The 19,813-nt window shown below is 36.7% G+C and overlaps 1 protein-coding gene across 1 annotated transcript; it reads right to left on the bottom strand.

Moving 5' to 3' along the window:
• Positions 1–1,258: 1,258 nt before the first annotated feature.
• Crz (Corazonin) lies at positions 1,259–13,823 on the bottom strand. The gene is made up of 3 exons (XM_074107038.1): positions 13,730–13,823; positions 4,437–4,667; positions 1,259–3,154 (listed from the first exon to the last, which is right to left on the bottom strand). Exons 2-3 carry the CDS (start codon positions 4,656–4,658, stop codon positions 3,065–3,067), a joined length of 312 nt encoding a protein of 103 aa, XP_073963139.1. The 5' UTR covers positions 4,659–4,667; positions 13,730–13,823; the 3' UTR covers positions 1,259–3,064.
• Positions 13,824–19,813: the final 5,990 nt, after the last annotated feature.

Below are 19,813 nucleotides of genomic sequence, written 5' to 3' on the forward strand. Positions count from 1 at the left end.
GGAATTATACCTTTTATAGTTTTTGTGGTACAGTCACCAGCACCAATATCTGACACAACAAGCGTGCATAAAATAAATATCTGATACGACTCTATTTCTAGGGCCGGAAGGACGTGTCAGATATTTTTGCACGCTCCGTTGTGGTAGATATTAATGCTGGTGACTGTAGGTACTAGTCGTGGCAATGAACTTTTAGGCAAAGGTAGGCGGCGGAGGCGGAAGGTATAGGTACTCCATTACCTACACTGGATTTTTAAACTGCAATATAGTGACATCTGTGAACAGAATACAGAACTAAATTGTTAAATTGATTTTTGCGCCCTCTACCGGGGAGTAGCTGAACCACAGAAAACTTAGCAGAGTTCACTCCTAGTGAAGTGCTTTGTAATTCCGAGATCAGTCGATAGAGGGCGTTATACTTGAAAATCTAAACTTACCTTGCCTGTCGTATTAGAAACTCCAAACACAAGCGCTAATAAAATTGCAGTTTTACTTTTTTTTTTCAAATACATATTATATAACCTGTCAGGAACCTATTGAAATCCAGCCGTTTAGGAGGAGTTAGGTGACAAACACAAGTAGGTACCTACTCACCGGCACAAAATTTGGCCCACTCTGCCTACATACAATACCAATTACTTATTACTGCATACATTTGAGGGCCATATTTTGTGCCGCTCAGTAGGTATATTAAGATATTTATTAACAAACAGGAATAAAACACAATTCTATCAACACTTCTTTTAATGCGAAATATTGTTGTCAACATTTTTAATGTATGTATTTATTTATTTTTACTTTTTTAGGGTCTCTTTTAAAATCGATTTCCTTATAAATTAGTTTGAAATAACAACACAAGTTATAGGATTATTATAGCTACTTTATACATAGGTACTTCAAATATATAGTTATCATTTGTATAGCAAATCACATGTCCAGCCTTACATGTGTTGCCACAAATAATGACATAATTATAAATTATTTTATAGTAATTATTATAAAACTTGTATTTTTATATTAAATGTAAGCGCCAAGCCAGTTGCATAATTAGTACTTACCCAAGTAGGTAAATCAAAATTAAGGAAAAATCCCAAAAATGGTAAAGAAAATTTGAATTAAGTAATTTTAGAAAATCTATGAATGCAGTTTTGTTTATTTTTAAAAATAAAAGAATGTTTCCTTTAATTAAAATGAGCAAGCTGCAGGATATAAGGCAGTTTTTCATGGCCCATTTTTTTTTCCACCCTGGAGACTGATCTTTTCAAATTGGATCATAACATAATAAAATGGAGACTATGAACAAAGCGGTGAATTATCCAAACCATGTAGACCATTTTCAGGCTTTTCTTTTCGCGATACCTTTACTCCTTGTTCCAACAAATCATATTGGGTGATATTGGGTTAAATTTCGAGCGTATTAACCACCTAAATTTTCGTGGTCTCATTTTTCTTTAAATAGGCTGTAGAATTTGATGACATTTTAGATTTTATTCATTTAACAACTAGACATAAAATAACATAAAACACACGAAATGAACAGTTAAAAAGAAGACGAAAAGAACTAACTTAAGGTACCTTAGCTAAATATACATGTTACTATTTGATATTATTTTTGAGACGTCCTAATATATAATCTGCAAACTATTACAGAATCTCCTATAACAGCAAGAATGTGCCCATTAAAAAAAAACGCTCGAAAAATTACCTAATTCAAGAAACACTTTTGCTATAGGTAATGACATTGTTTAGGTCGTAGATGAACGAAGTTTCTGACCCTAGGATCTACCTCATTCTCACAATCATGATGACGAAATAAATTGACATAGAGTGTCACATTTTGTTGTCAATAATTTTTATTACTACTATCTGTAAAAAACTCTCCTTTTCCTGTTACACAGAATACAATTTTTATTTTTAACACACCTTATGTTTTAATTTCTTTTGACATAACATTATTTGTAAAAAATGCTTATGGTCAACAATGTCTAAAAATCCAAAAATCTATAGTATGTTTTGAGGAATAGCTAGATACGAATTATTTAAAGATAGATAAACGTCATTACATTATAGGTACCTGTTTGAGAACAAATAAAATTAAAATTTCTTCAAAAATTCTTTATTCTTAAGTGCATAGTGGTTTTTCTGCGTATTTCATTGGAAAAGTTCGTTTTTGTCGTGCTTTCTCAATTAACTAAATTAGCTTCAGTAGGGGAGACCGAGGTGAGTTGTGACAGATGAGAGTTGTGACACCGTCGGTTTTTTGGAACCTACTGTAACACTACCATGAGTTTACAGTAGAGGCGCTGTACAATTCTCCATACAAATAATTTACGCCGTCGCTATCGAGTACGGTCACTGTAAGCTCATGGTAGTGGTACTGATAGCAAGCTCGCAATAGCGCACGTTTGTTAGTTTAAGTCTCGAGCTAGCACACTGCTGCGAGTTCTCTAACAGGCTCCAAAATATCGACGATGTCACAACTCTCCTGTGTCCCAACTCAGCTCGGTCTCCTATCATCGTACAGCCGTTCATTTTTCATATTGACATTTGACAGTAAATAATAAAGTTTTATGGATACGAAAATGTCACAAAAACAATAATTGATTGACACTTCGGGTGCCGCCGTGTTCTTATTGAGAGCCAACTTTTTCCGACTTTCCCCGATGGAAAACCATTATGCAATACATCTCTTCACAACTTTAAAAAAACTCGTACCTCAAAATAGATAATTTTTCTTAGTGAACTTTATGAACATTACATCAAAGTTCAATTTTGTTGACATATTTATTTTAGATACGAGATTTTTTCAAAGTTATGGTTATGACGATCTGTATTTTATGTTGAACTGAGACTTAACGTTAACAGAAGCTTGCAGTATTTATGAATAAGGAAACAGTTCATCAAAACAATCAAACCACAGTTGAATACAGAGCAAAATTATGTTTATTTAAAAATATAATCTCACATACTCGTAGACGCTTATTTACCTGTCAAAGCTATAATGTTACAAGTCTCAGATAACCGTCTATCCCCCGTGCCCTTTGTCGGAGTTGTGTGAAGGAGTTCAAAGAAAACTGTCGAATTGGTCTTGGCGATCGTTTTTGTACCTTTTCGGTGTGTCCTCTTCCTCGGTGTAGTCGCAAGGGACGAGTAACTGTGGATAAATAAACTATTGTTTATAAAGATGGCGAAATAAATTTAAAGTCGCTCAGCGAGCTATGGAAAGGGCTATGCTCGGAGTTTCTCTGAAGGATCGAATTCAAAACGAGGAGATCCGACTCAGAACTAAAGTCATCGACATAGCTCACCGGATAAGCAAACTGAAGTGGCAGTGGGCCAGCCATATCAGTCGAAGAACTGATAACCGCTGGGGCAAACGAGGTCTTGAGTGGAGACCGCGAATCGGCAAGCGTGGCGTAGGACGCCCTCAGACTAGGTGGAGCGATGATCTTCGCAGGTTAGTTGGCAAGAACTGGATGAGACTGGCCGAGGATCGTGCTCAGTGGCGTGCAACTGGAGAGGCCTATGTTCAGCAGTGGACTAAGATAGGCCGATGATGATGATGATGATGATGAAATAAATGAGGTGCGAAAACACAGTAAATCGGATGGGCATGGTCCATATCCATATTATCAACGAACTATATTATGGCATTCGCTATATTCGCAGTAGAACAAAGGTTACTGACATAGCCCGAATTGCGAAAATGAAGTGGCAGTGGTGGGGGCACATTGCTCGCAGGACTGAAGGCCGATGAGGTCAGAAGGTTCTCGAATGGCGTCCACGGACCGGGAGACGAGCTGTCGGTAGGCCTCCAACAAGATGGAGCGACGACCTGGTTAAGATCGCGGGGTCGCGGTGGATGCGGAAAGCACAAGACCGGTCTGAGTGGAGAGTCTTGTGGGAGGCCTATGTCCAGCAGTGGACGTCTTTCGGCTGACATGATGATGATGATGATGGTATTCGCTTGGGTGGTAGTGGTAGTTAACTAACCAAACTTTGTGTACATAGTTCGAAACGTGTCAGTGTTTTGTGTGGTGTTTGTGATAGTCGCACCTGTGTGACTATGTATCGTTTTGTGTACAAGAATAGGAGGGCGGGTTCTGCCTGCATATTATAACGCTGCCGTACAGACGTTAGCTGTGGTGCGTGATTTAGCGAAAAAGAACAAGGCAATAATTATAGTGTAGTTCATATGTATAACCTTAACTATCCAACTCTGAAAAGTTACAAAAACCATTGGCCAATGCCGTTTTTAAGATACCTACCTATTAATAACTTTGAAATGAATTGTCATTTCAAAGTTATTAATATCTTAAAAACGGCTGTGGCCATTCATATCAAACATAGCTAAGAACTATCACAAGAAAACTCGCTTTGACTCATTGCCCTTTTTTGCGTTGGAGCTTAAAAAAACAGTTTAAGGGGTAACTTACCCGCTCATTCAAAGGTCGTCCTTCTAGCATATACTTCAGCTTATTCATCTGGCACGGAGTGAGGATCTTCTCCAAGTTGCCGGCCAGTTCCCTGCCGTCGTCCCTTTTGTGGGCCCTCTTCCCATTGGTCCAGCCGCGGGAGTACTGGAATGTCTGGGCAGCCACGGTCGCGAAGGTCACAAAGATCAGTAACAGAGTCGAGGTCCTGATGTTTGACCCCATGGTTATTGGCTGGAACAAGAAAGAAGACATAAAATAGGCTTGTTTCGGCTCGCCTGTTTAAAGTGAGCGATCCGATCTAGTTCATTCGATCAACAGAACTAGTTCAGTCCTTTAGTTATTTTAGCTAAATGATGACTGAGATTTGAAGTCTGAGAATAAATTAATATGAATCGTTTCATTTAGTAGACATTTCGACTTGTCTTGTTGCAATTATTATTATGTTCGTAATTTCAAATTTACAGATTGTAATGTACGGATTTGAACTCACGATCCTCTGCTTGAAAGGCCAATAGGCTAAACCACTAGGCCACCGTGGCTATAGTATACTTCCATGAAAAATATTTTTTTTTTCAGATTTCTTATACATAAATAGTCTAGATAATTAAGTCTTGTCATAATTGTAATGTATTGTGTTATTTTTAAATTTCAATAACTCTTTTGACATCCACCATCATTTCGTAATAAAACCGAGCAGGCGAATGGGCCCAGTAAAAAATTACATCAACACCGAAAATTTCGATCATTTCAAAACTCTTTAACTTCCCTCCAAAGAAAAATAATTTACAAAAACACTGGCATTTTTAACGTCTGTCTACAAAGGGACAATCGATGATTCTAAAGATAAACTAATTACTACGGTCTCTAGTCGGTTTCCTATAATTATAGCAATTAAACTAACTTTGTGACCTTTTTTAGCTGGCTTGTTGCTTTTGCACAGTCGTTGGGGATAGCTTTGTTATTTGATCTCCATTACTACATAATTTGCATCTTTAGGATTCCGTAGTAAAAATAACAGAATGGAACTTTTAGCTTCACCATTTTTGCAGTCCACGACAGTAATACAAAACTGTAATTTGGCATGGGAATACAATAAAATACATTCACCAAACTTCAGGACAAATTTTGATTTCTAAGTACAGAGGATTTTTTTCATTTACATCATAGGTAGTCTGAGTCTGGCCTGTCATTGGATAGCTCTATCAAAAATTTTATAGAATTGCAAAAATATTTTTTAAAATCAGGGACGCAGCAGTAATATAAAGATTAATTAAGCTTCCGTACCACAAAAGGAAAACGAAACCATTATGTGTCTATATTATAATATATTTTTGGTAAGAAAAGGGTTTGCTTAACTTATAAAAAAACATAAACTAGATCGCCTTTAAAATCTTTAGTTAGAAACTGAAAGGAAAAAAACAAGTCTCGGTCTATAGTTAAATCTGTTAAGTAACATAAATTTCAACAGTCGGGGAAGTATTCGTTAGGCTAACGTGTGGTTTGCCAACACAGCCTTTTTAGAGCACCTATATAAGTGTAAGGCTGCCTGTCCACTAGAGTGATCGAGATAAAAACCCACCAACAGAATCGCGTAAAATCTCCTCTCCTCTTAAGTGGACAGAGAGTTGTTAACTAGCTTAATAATTCATACAAAACCGGGAAGCGAAGCGAGGAAGTAGAGCGGGAAAGCGGGGAACTCCGCCAATGAATTAACATTAACAGTCTGCAACTCCGGTTACTTACTCGCTCCGCTCCGCTATGTAACTCCGCGCCTCCGTAACTACGCTCCGCATTACTTTCTCGCTTCAATCTACTTCCTAGCACCGCGCCTTATAGACAAACACAGTCCGCAACTCCACTATAGGCACGCAGTGGCGTAGCGCGGGTATAAGCCGCCCGGGGCGGAAGAAAATTTTGCCGCCCTCTTGTTTAGGTTTAAAGAAAACCACAGTAAATACCTATACAAGATGTCAATATATTATTGTACCATTCAATTATAGAAATTGGATACCCTGATTTCACAGTATAAGTAATGGAAAATGACGTGCTCATTTTAAACGGTCCGAAACGTAGGTGCGAAAAAATTGGGAAATATTTTATTACCTTCTATGTAGATACTATTCAGTATTATTTATTATAAACTTTTGCCGCCCCCTTAGAATTGCCGCCCGGGGCGGACCGCCTCCCTGCACCCACTATGCTACGCCACTGCCGCTTCGTTACTTCGCTCCACTTCAGTAGACAGGCGAGACAGGCAGAATTAAGCAGAGTTTAGACTTGCAAGAAAAATCGTGCATGTTGCATTACATTGCGGCGCTCGATTGACCACTACAAACTCAAATTAAGATTGTTTTTTTGGAATCTTTTTGTATTTTTTATTTCAATTCCAAATTTTTACTTTTACGGTCATCCCGTAACCCCGCATCCCCCCCGTGTCCGTGTGGGTCCCGTGTCCATTGTGTGCGGTGCACGCGTTGACCGTGGTTCGATTCCCAGTGCTGGTCTTATTTTTCTGGTTTTTCTGAGCATCTATATTTCAGTTTGTATTTTCAATTCACTACAAACTCGTTGGCTTTACGGCCTCGCAATGTAATATAAACTTGCACGAATTTTCTTGCAAGTCTAAACTCGGCTTAATTCTGCCTGTCTACGGAATTAAGAAACTTATACTAGGTCTGAAGATTTTTCTCCCGGTCATAATGCATTCATGCATGGCAGTACAGATCGGTCCGATGGTAAATCATGAGGCATCGCCATGAAATATGGTTTCTACATTTTACGACCGAGGTTCTTATGCATGTAAATTTAGAAAGAGCACCTCTTGAGGTCTTATAACTTCCGTTTCTAGAATAATTGAGGCTCAGAGAATTACCAAGAGGAAAAAATTGAGACCAAGTCTATGGTACAAAAATAAACTTTTTAAAATATGTCTTTGGACAATTTACACAAACAATGTACAATTGAACACACTAAATAGGTATAAAAAAGTATGTAAAGATATTGTTTTACATTATCTATGAATGCAGTTTTTCTGTCAAACTGATCTTTCCTTATCTTATAGCGTTAGAGTTTCTCATACCGATATTAAATATGTAATTATCTATCATTATCATTACAGACGATACCCAATTACCAAATGCAAAAATGCTGCAAATATAGCTACATTTATATAATTCAACACTCATTTCAATAAAAAGATCCAATAAAGTTACTAGATACAATACAATACAATACAAAGACTCTTTATTGTACACCAGACATAGTAAGCGATACAGAAAACAGATACACAGAAAAAACAAATTACAAGGTGATAGATACCTACTATTGTTATTCTTGTGAATTCACTTAAAGCATAAAATAATAAGTCTAAATTTTCGGCAATAAGGACTGCGGAATTAAATTATGACTATGAAAACGTACGGAAGTGTTTGTATTTATAAGTGTCATAAGGAAAGGTTCTAACCCGTTACGTGCTCGATTAAAGCTTTAGGGTAAGGGGGATAAGGGTTGCGTAGGACAAGGTTTCTTTTGTAGTCAAACTTAAAGTGCATAGAAAAACGAATACTATAACATGTCATAGGAGTCCCCCTAGTCTTTTCTCTTCGAATAAAAAGCTAAGGTATTTCTTTAGCTGCGTTTCCAGTTTTTCGGTCTTCTGTGTAGTACCTAATGCAATTGAAATAAAAAAAAAACACTTTTTGCCCATTTTTGAAAGAAAAACATGAAAAAAAATTACTTAAAAAATCCTTTTTACATTATTTTTTTGGAAAATAACAAATTAGTTTGCGTTTGTGTTGTTATATTAGATTAAAAGTTTGTGTTGTTATAGGTAGACTGTTAAAATACAATTTGTCATAGTTATAACAGAAGCGATTTATCTAAATACAATTAAATAACACGGAACAGTCGTCCTAACAGATTTTTTGTCTTTAAATCTAAAACTTCTAGCGAGGGCTCGGTACGATTCTTACTAACTGCTCTATACTCGACGAGACCTGTGTTCATTTCTCTAACGCTTACTACTTTGAACAAAAAGAGGGACCGCACGTCGAACTTCGAGTTTCGAGCGAAAGAGGAACGCATATTTCGAACCAGAGTTACTTTTGAGTAGCAGTTGGAACTGTCGATTTCGTACCACACTTTTCGTACCACACGAGTCGGGCCGATCAGCAGTATCCAACTACGATTTTCGCACCACTTTTGGTTTTCGTACGAATACTTAAGTTTCAAGAACTGAGACTATTCAAGTTTTTAACAGCTACTCACGGATTTATTCTTAACTCCAATAAACTTTTCGTGGTTTTTAACTGTCATGGAAGTGACGGTTGTTTAAATACCGCGGTTGATACAAATTGTAGGCAGTTGAAATAAGCGATTTTAGTATACAATATTTGGTTTGCAATAGCGGCTACTTTCGCGACTTAGCGATTCAGTTTCGGACCAGAGACAATATCGGCTTTCATTCACTTGTAAAGAGTCAGTGAGACGCAACTTACGATTCGAGATTCGTAGAGAACTGCTGACGTTTCACATCGTTTATGAAAAGATGGTAGGCCCTGGCCATATTTTTGAACCATAGGCGCATCTCGTCCTTCATAATATTCCAGGCGACGACCTACAAATTGTGGTCCCAGGTTCGATCGAATCTTTGTTCTCGAGTGTTGAATATGTATTTTAATTATGTATCTATCTATTTAAATTGAATGAAGTTCTATCATCCGTCATCTCGAAATATATCAAATATTATGTAGCACAAGTATTAACAAAATCACACACAAATTTACTGAGACCTTGTTGAAAAATCCCATGTGTGTTTTACAGCTGTACTAAAGCACTTACATTTTAGATGACCAGCATCTTATGTAGCGAAGTTCTACCACTGTCAATAAAGTTTACGAGGCAATACATAATGTATATGCAACGTCAACTTAGCCTAGGATGAAGGAAAAACTACCATACTCGTAAGGTAAGTAAGTACGGTGATCAACGATAAAAAAGTAGGCCCAGTAGAGAGATCTAGTAGGTACCTATACCTACAACTAGGACTCGCGCACTTAGGGCTGTACTTATATATTCGCGGCATACGAACCAAGATGAACATAATATCTGCTATTTTACAAAAAATACACATTTACGAGTATATTCGCCGAATATTTAAGATTCATCATCATCATCTCAGCCGTAGGACGTCCACTGTTGGACATAGGCCTCCCCCACAGACCTCCAGTTGCTTCGGTTGGCAGCGGCCTGCATCCACCGTGAACCTGCGGCTTAAGAGAACCTGACCTGGACCTGGGATTTAAGATTATGAAAAAATAAAAATAAACAGTCAAGAGGGTGTCGGATACACCCTGGATAGGGCTCCGTAGTCATTACGACAAAATCAAGAATTAAATTTCCAAGTAGGTAAGTATATCTTATAAGTTAGGCTGCTATTTACTCTTAAACTACTAATAATTCTCAAGCAAACTTATTCGCCATAGTTTTCCTTGTTAATTTGATTCCATCATGTTTTTTTTTTCAAACTTATCATACCAACAGTTTAGATTTTAGTGGGGAGGGAGGGATTGTCTATAAGGTTAGACGAGAAAAATGAATGTGCTGAATAAATATATGCTGGCGCGGGTTTGCTCGATGTTTAAGGGCAGTTAAAATAACATACTGTTTAAAGTTTAAAGCATTCTTCATTCAGTCCGTAGATCCACTATACCTACCCATAAATTACTATTACACTATGCTATTACCTAGTTTCTTGGTGCAGCTTTTAGCTGCTACATTTTGGGTTTCCACACTATGTTTCTACATGTGTAAATGGGCATTTCTATCAACCGCTGTACCCTGAGTTTATCTCTCGGAATTGAACAATTAAAATTGTTTTCACTGAAAAAAAGGATAGCTGAACTAGTTTGGCTACTTGACGTTTAGCCAAAATGTACTAATTAGGAACCAAAATAAGCTAATATTGCAAAACTGATTTTGTAAGACATTGCCTAAGATTTAGCTACTAGTAGGCCTTAATTTAGTTAAGTTTGGATAAGTAAGTGCAATATATTTCAATAGGTAGGTACTAATACATGTTGCTAATATTGCTATGCCCTTAAACAGGGTTGTACTTAGACCTAAGGTGACTGTACAAAGTGCAATGATGAAATAAATAAACATCGCAAAGGCCCCGCACACACAAACACACACACACATAAGAAGAAGGTTTTATTTAAAAAACCGGCCAAGAGCGCCCAAAATGGGTTCCGTAGCCATTACGAAAAAATTAAGTAATAATAAATAAAATAATATAATCATTTATTGCCACTGAAAATAAGAGCTTACAATATTTTTTAAAAAAAACACAAGCAGGTGGCAATGGGCTCAGGCTCAGCATAAGCTGCGAGCATAGGAGACTTGCAGCGCTGATTTTCAGCCTGCACCAGTCATATTTTAAGTCGCCAAGTAATATTTTTCAAAGGATTTCGTATATTATGCGGAATCTTCCAAGTTTAGGTATATTTTATACCTTAGGCTGCTATTTACTCATAAACTACTAATAATTCTCAAGCAAACTTAGCCGTTGAAAGTTTGATATACTTAATACCATCCTGAATTTTTTCAAATTTTTCCACCCACCGGCTTAGATTTTAGAGGGGGGGGACGCTCGATTTTAATGAAAATTTGCACTTTAAAGTTGAATATTTCGCAAACAAATCACTAAATCGAAAAATCGTCTTAGCAAACCCCTAATGGTTTTAAAAGACCTATCCAACGATACTCCACACTATAAGGTTGGATGAGAAAAAAAAAACACCCCCACTTTACGTCTATGGGAGGTACCCTATAAATATATTTTTTAAAATTTTTTATTGTACCATTTTGTCGGCATAGTTTACATATATATATCCGTGCAAAATAACAGCTTTCTAGCATTGATAGTCCCTGAGCAAAGCCGCCGTCGGACGGACAGACAGACAGACATGGCGAAACTATAAGGGTTCCGTTTTTGCCATTTTGGCTCCGGAACCCTAAAAAGAAAACTGTTTGTTCAGTCAAATGAATACAACCTTCTCGCCTTCTCAGCAGACATTATTATGGGAAGTCTGATTCATTATGCTTCATTTACTTACATGTGATGACGCACGCTTCGATACTGGGACTGCTTTTGTCTAATCACTCATATTGGTCTTCATAACTCAACACGGTCATAAGACACTCAATTAACAATAGGTACAGTCGAACCATTTGATTAGAACGTTTGATTTCTACGAAAAGGTTCCACAGTGGATCACGATTCAGTTGGCTCTTAAGTACTAATGTTGACTAATATGATAGTTAAAACTTTGGTGAAGTGGGTTGCAAACTAATTGAATGATAAATTTGAGAGGATCATCCGGATTTAACTCTATCTAAGTTAATCTTTCCGAATGAATTCAAATAAATCTATTGCGGATTCTATAATCCCACCTACTTATTCCAAATGAGAAAGTTTGTTAGTATGTGCGTTTGTAAATTTGGATGAAATGTGTAAATTGCTTTTAGAACATTACATCCTAGAGCAACGCGGGCTTCCTACGGAAGGGAGTAGCCATTCGCCGCGTTCCCCTCTGTCAAAGTACAAGCCCAACTGGGCATACGAGTTTTATAAAACAAGGCGCGCTCGGATTTCACACTAGACCGAATCGAGTTCGTGAACGCTGCAGTGCTAAAAATGCCGAATTGTTCAGTTTTCTGCTGTAAAAAGAGATCTGGGACATCAAGCTTGCAAAAAGATGGTGTCACATGTAAGTAAATTGTTATCGTATTATTGCTATTTAATTACATTTAAACAACAAAGTCGTACATTATTGTCGGATTCGTTTACCAACATCGAGTCCGCTAATCCATACAAAGTTCGGATCGATCAAGCGATAAATCCAACATTTCGCCGATGAACAACTTAGTGATGTTACTGTCAATGTGTGATTTTTGAGTCATCTGTGTACGAATTATTAGTGTATTGTTGGATTATTTACGTGTTAACGTCGTCATTACAGTCAGTTGGCAGTTTTGTTTTTGCGTGTAAGTGTGCGGAACTGCACTTGTGTGGACATTTTTCCCCGCAACAAACTATTTTAAAGGTAATCTACCGCTAAGGCATTACAAACATGAATAAATTTAAAATTACACTACAACCTTAATGTAACGAACCTCAATTGTTAACGACTTCCTCGATTTAACAAATTTTTCGTTATCCCCTTGAACTGTCCATAAGAGTCAATGTAAAATATACCTTTACATTAGGATTTTTTTTACGAACAACCTCTTTATAACGAATTTTCAATCACCAAAAAAAGTGAAAAAACCTCTAATTAACGAATTTTGTCAACTCAAAACCTCTATATGGGTGAGTGAAGACCAAAAAGTTGCACACCGTTAAAGCTGCGTTAGCACGTAGTTTTAATTTCCATTACACGGTTACTCCTCTCATCTACCTACTCAAAGGTTGACTGGTAGGGATCCCTTAAAGGGATAAGTCCGCCTTTGTACAAGTATCTCAAAGTTTGTCAATTGTGTTTTGTTTTCTTTCTAATGTAGGTAGGCGTATTATAAAGTTAATGATTATATCATGGACAGGGATATTTGGAAATAATTCCGATCCGCATTAGCGATCAAATAGCGAACCTACTGTGTTAAAAATAAAGTTGTGTTAAATACTTGTGATGTATACATATCATTTATTAATATTGTAAATCTGTTTAAAAAAAAATATAGACCTCGTTGAGTTTCTTGCCGGATTCTTCTCAGCAGAGGTTTTTCCGAACCGGTGGTAGATTTTTTGACATTCATAAGTGCTTGTTATAGCCTAAATTGAATAAAGATATTTTCACTTTGACTTTTTTGACATACATACATACATTTCCATTGTGACACGAAAATTAATCATACATTTGTATGGATAATTACACATAGTAAAAAGGTATATAATAAAACGAAAAATAAAATAAATAAATAAGTACAGGTGGACACACGTACATCCATCATCTCACAGAACCACACACACGCACACACACACACACACACACACACACACATCAACATCTCATATGAACGTCTTGGGTAAAATGGCTCGTTTTATAATGCTCTTGTTGTACAATCTACTATTTTAATACTTAATGCTTTTTTAGTCAGTGTTTCAGTAATATTGGCAGTTTTTAGTAAAGTACTTTAGCTTTTTTTTCTTCATTAATAACTTCTAATTTAATACATTTTTATTTAGCCTACATAGGCACAAATTAAGATTTGCAGTTAAATTAAAAAAAACTTACCTTCAAAAAACACAAATCCGAACACGCCTCAAAAATTAAAAATAAACTTTTCAAAAATGGAATACAATTTCGAATTTCGAAGACTATTTCGCACGACGGTTGGTTTGACTATGAGGTGGGGATAGAATCGCTCCCTTTTATATGAAACGGGATCGGGCCGCTCCACAGTGGAGTCAGAAAAGCGTGAGATCGAAGGAATTTAAGAAATAATAGTAAATTTTACATTTAATTTTAATTGTAATAATGGGGTCCTGGCTCTTTGTAGAATATATTTTTTCACAAATGATTTATTTCTCAACTGTTGCTTACAGACGAACGATTTTTTTTTCTGGAACTGTAAAAAATTCGGCTGGCCGTTCCAGGTACGTCTGAAAGGACAAAGTCCTGAAAGACCTTTTGGATCTAGAGGTCGAAAGCTGGCAAGAGCTGGCTCAAGATCATAAAGCGTGGCGTGGCCCACCTTTTTTTTTCATTCCGCGTCTACACAAGATATATCGACAAATTTGTATCGACATATTCCTAAACAAAAGTAAGTAATTCAAGGTACGTAGGTAAATAATTCAGGACATATTTCAGGACTATCCTATAGGTATGGTTAGGTTTGCTTTATTACAAATATAAAACCGGCCAAGAGCGTGTTGGACACGCCCGAAATAGGGTTCCGTAACCATTACGAAAAAATTAAGTTATATTTTCCTAAGGATTTCGTACTTTACGAAATCTTTCATAATTTAGGTATATTTTATACCTTAGGCTGCTATTTACTCTTAAACTACTAATAATTCTCAAGCAAACTTAACCGTTATAGTTTTCCTTGAAAGTTTGATATAAGTAAGTACTCTAGTTAGTACAATTTTCCACCCACCGGTTTAGATTTTAGAGGGGGGGACGCTCAGTTTTAATGAAAATTTATATATATATCACTATATAGCAAAGCTGGTGTTATGGGTACTAAGCAACGGATAAATATAATTATATAGATAGATACATACTTAAATACATATTAAACACCCAAGACCCAAGAACAAACATTCGTATTTTTCATACAAATATCTGCCCCGACACGGGAATCGAACCCGGGACCTCAAGCTTCGTAGTCAGGTTCTCTAACCACTAGGCCATCTGGACGTCAAAATTTGCACTTTAAAGTTATTATTACGCAAAAAAAACACTGAATCGAAAAAGCTTCAACAAACGAGAACAATGTTATCTTTACCAGATGAGTTCTGCAGTCCAAAACCCCCAGCTTATAAAATTTTAAAGGTAAACCAAAAATAAAACAAAAATATATGACTATTGTCAAGAGGGCGCCATTGTTCTTATTTATATGGCAATAGTTCAGTATAGTCAGAACAATGCGAATTGGTCACTCGTTTTGACTTACTTTCATTCGCCGTAGTCAAAAATCAGAATCCAAATATTCGGTGTCCATACGGCAATTAGCTTCAAATTCAGACGCAGAAAGTGACGTATTGGTATCATCAGAGTCAGACGTGTCACTGGTGTCAGAGCCAACTTCAATCACGAAATTGTCCACGTGGATATCAATTACCTATATGATCTGATTTCTATAGTACTTTTCTATTTTGATTACATGGTCGCAACAGCTCTTCCAAGTATTACCAGTTATTCCGTTATAAACCGTTACTTCCAACATAATGTGTATATCGCATATTGTGTTATTTATATTATTTATGTTGATTTGACGTAATTCGCGTAATCGATGACTCAGATATACCTAGAAAAGGTTATTAATAACTATAATTACTGCTTATTTTTTACTACGGATCAAAACCAGAACCGATTTATGATAACCAGACTACAATGACATCTTGACTTGTCTAGAACGTTTACCTTATAGCTCTGATGTTGATTTGGATTAAAAAAATTACTACCCATATTTCAAAATGATAGATTTACACACCACAATTTAAAAAAAAAACATTGCTACAAAAAACACGATATTTACTATTTCATTTTACACTACTAAGTTTTATCTATTCTGACCTAAGCATTTGCAAAACACATACGTGCATGATCCGTATCATTAAAAGCTGAAGGAAAAGATTATTAAAATGCATCATGTAGGTATAAGAATATTATATTTTAAAATATGTTATACCCTGTGGAGGCTATTGTAGAAGCACCCGCTGTTTTACGCCCTTCTCTGAAAACGTGGAGGGCCGGTGTTACAAACAAGAGTTTTGGTTAAATTCATAGTTAACAGAGGACTTGCTTTTGACCCCTGACATAAAAAGATGAGTAGATTAGTTGTTTAATGTTGTGGTATATATTATGTTTAAAAATAAATAAATAAATATGAAGTATAATTTATAAATGTTAAATAAAAACATTTAACGTCTACTTAACTAATCCTTTAGGATTGTTGCAGTTAATGTGATTTTTACTTGGACTTTATATATTATCATTTCTTTTTTTTTATGTTAAACAAGCCAGTGCTTGACCTGATGGTGAACACTTTTGGGAATGCTGGTGCGTTGCCGGGCTTAAATGCGGCTACAATCTTTATTTTACCATTTTTTTTTACGCACATTCGTAAACATTGACACTAAAACGATAAAATAAAAAAGGAAGAAAGAGGACTAATACAAATTTAATCAACATTTTTTTTAGCTTTCCCAAGGCACTGCTTTGGTATGCCTACGTATACGTATAATAAGAAAGTATGGTATACCAAAGCAATACCTTCACACAAATGCAAAGCACGCACACAGTTAAATATTTTTCATGGCCAACGTGGATGCAGCAGCGGTACCATCTCGTATAATAAGCACTTTAAGTTCCACGTATAGGCTTAGATTTTAGTCTGCAGTACTGTATCAATAAAACCTCAATAATTTACTTATATAACCTCGGTACATTTTTTGTACCCATACGTAACTTACTACTTCCTTACCTACTACGATGGCACAGCGATCCAAATTGGACCCTGGCCTCCGATCCGACATCAAAGAACGCCACTCTGCTCTGCACTGGGCCACTCCGGCTGCTGGAGCTGGTCGATATCCTTCTCGACCAGAGGCCGTATTGTCTAACGTTTCTGACACTACTGATCACAATTAAATTACAGTTTTTGTATGCGAAAACTGTAATTTTGATCGTGTTCGCGAGTGTCAGAAACGTTACGCAATAGACCCTCTGGTCCATCCACCAGCATCTAGGCTGACCGACTGGGAGTTTCCACCTGGCCATCCATTAGGTATACGAATAATACTTGACTGGCCCTATACTACGAAGTGCACTTCGTATCTCGCGGACTTCGTATATTGCCATCCCGCCTACGCTAATATTATTCAATACAAGAGTGAGAGCGACGGTACGATACGAACTTCGATTTTCGAATTTCGTAGAGCCCCCTGAATGATAACGTGCAGCTTAAACTACGGCAGCTACTTGTAATTGTCAGTTACAGTCCTTGATCATAGAAGTGGACTGAAAAGTACTAGTATAATCCAATGAGTTTAATTTTTCGTCAATTTACCGAACATTAAAGTTGTACTCTTAACTACAGTTTAACCGTCGATCAGTTCCACCGGGCCCCATATTTCGTTATTTTAAACTAGAAAACGTTCCCTCCACCTCATTACTACAAATAGTGAATATACGAATCCCATACAGGTGAAGTTAATTGCATAAAAGTGCAAGGAAATACGATGTGTTTTTCAATAAAATTAATGCAACAAGTTTGTATGTAACACTCAACCATGTCGCAGGGAGCCTCTGCTGCACTATAATCGAGTCCAGAATTAGGCGAACTAGATTGACAGCTGAAAATGTTACCAGACATTAGCAAAAAAAATAGACATAAGAATATGTCGATATACTCGTAACCTTGTGTAGTCGCAAAATGAAAATGTTTGTCTCTTTTGGGCTTTTTTCTCCAGAAGGTCTGAAAACCACGTAACACCAGTCTGATTTAATAATTACTTATCAGACAGACAGACAGAGTTACTTTCGCATTTATAATATTAGTATAGATTGTTCAATAGATTTTTTTCCAAATCTTTCAAATAAAAATTTATTTTATTATTATTTCGTATTAGGTTTTTTTTAAACATCGATATTAAGGTTTTTTGATATCGATATTACAGCACTGGTGAAAAAGTATCAACATTTGTGTGTAATGTACTGTCAAGTTGGTTCGCCTATAGTTCTGGACTCGAGTATCTTTGATTATTTATACACCTAATCAAAGTCGAGTATAATCAAGATTTTTTTGATAAGTGCGACAAAATGTTGACTGCAACAGGGTTCTATCGAGTATCACGCACAAACTTGTCACGAAATAGAAGGACAATTGAAATCACTCAATCAATCAATCTTGCTCGCTAATCCTGCCGTGAAGCAGCAGTGCTTGCACTGTTGCGTTTCGGCGTGGAGAGTAAGACAGCCGGTGAAATTACTGGCACTTGAGGTATTCCATCTTAGGCCTCTAGGATGGCAACGCATCTGCAATCTCCCTGGTGTTGCAGGTGTCTATGGGCGGTGGTGATCTCTTACTATCAGGAGACCCACTTGCTCGTTTGCCATCCAGTCGAATAAAAAAAAACAGCTGTGGAAATGCCATTCAAACAGTTAGGTAAATGTCCGAGTGTTCGCCATGTTTTAATGCCCAACGGACAACGGACGATACCTTGCTGTCAGCTCTATTGCTAATGACATAAAATTAAAGATGACAACCATTGGGACAGTGACGAGCACTAGTACAAAACATTGACTAGTTCTGTAAATGAACTAAGATGATGATTTTTGATACGCGGACTCAATTGGAGAACTTTTCTGCCCAAAAGGCCTTTCTCCTTGCTATACCTATGGCCTTCCCATTTCCACTTCAACGAGCTAATTCGCTTGGCTCTGTCGGTGACCCTCGTTGTTCTACGTATCTCCTCATTTCTGATTTAATCCCGTAGAGGTACCTAACAGTTCACGCGAGCATACCCGCAGGTTAAGGTTAGTATTTTACAAATATCAAGGTCAAAATTCAATAAGTCAATTCGTCCTGGTCCTTCTAATTACTGTAACACATAATTATACGTCTAATACGCTTGATTCGCTATAAATTCTTGCTGGAAGTGCCAAAAAATCCTTTTGAATATCTACGAAATGTCGATTTGAATAAGAAAAACCTGATCAAATTGTAAAAGGTGAGAAAGCCCTGACATCATCATATCAATATATCAAAAAACCGGCCAAGAGCGCGTCGGACTCGCCCAAAATTGGGCTCCGTAGCCATTACGAAAAAATTAAGTAATATTTTTCTAATGATTTCGTATTTTATACGGAATCTTCCAAGTTTAGGTTTTTATACTTTAGGCTGCTATTTACTTTTCAACTATTAATAATTTTCAAGCAAACTTAACCGCTATAGTTTTGCTTGTAAGTTTGATATACTTACTATCATCCTGAATTTTTTCGAATTTTTCCACCCACCGCTCGATTTTAATGAAAATTTGCTCTTTAAAGCTGAATATTTCGCAAGCAAATCACTGAATCGTGAAAACGTGTTAGTAACCTCCTAATGGGTTAATTTAAAAACCTATCCAACGATACCCCACACTATAGGATTGGATGAGAAAAAAATTCCCCCCCACTTTACGTTTATGGGAGGTACCCTAAAAAAATTTTTTTTTAATTTTTAATTGTACCATCTTTGTCGGCATAGTTTATTTATATATCCGTGCAAAATTACAGCTTTCTAGCATTGATATGATAGTCCCTGAGCAAAGCCGCGGACGCGGCAGACGGACAGACACGAAAAAGCAGACAAGATAGACAAGAAACAGAATAAGATGACATGGTGAAACTATAAGGGTTCCGTTTTTGCCATTTTGGCTCCGGAACCCTAAAAACGTGACAGCCTCGCAAAGAAAAAAAAAACACATGGAAATATCGATGTCCATACCTTTTTAGCCGACTTCAAAAAAGGAAGGAGGTTATCAATTCGGTTGTATTTTTTATGTTTGTTACCTCAGGACTCCGTCATTTAATTTTATGAACCGATTTGGTTTTTTTTTGTTGCGTTCGTCTGGGAATGTGTTCAATTAGGTCCCATAAGCACCAAAT

The sequence above is a fragment of the Choristoneura fumiferana genome, chromosome 25 (assembly GCF_025370935.1).
Source record: "Choristoneura fumiferana chromosome 25, NRCan_CFum_1, whole genome shotgun sequence".
Taxonomy (NCBI): Eukaryota; Metazoa; Arthropoda; class Insecta; order Lepidoptera; family Tortricidae; genus Choristoneura; species Choristoneura fumiferana.

Bases quoted from the DNA above. Each gene is read 5' to 3' on its own strand.
- Crz (XM_074107038.1), bottom strand. From the start codon at position 4,658: ATGGGGTCAAACATCAGGACCTCGACTCTGTTACTGATCTTTGTGACC. The intron at 3,155-4,436 runs GTAAGTTACCCC...ATTTATCCACAG, and splicing joins GACGACCTTTGAATGAGCGG to TTACTCGTCCCTTGCGACTA.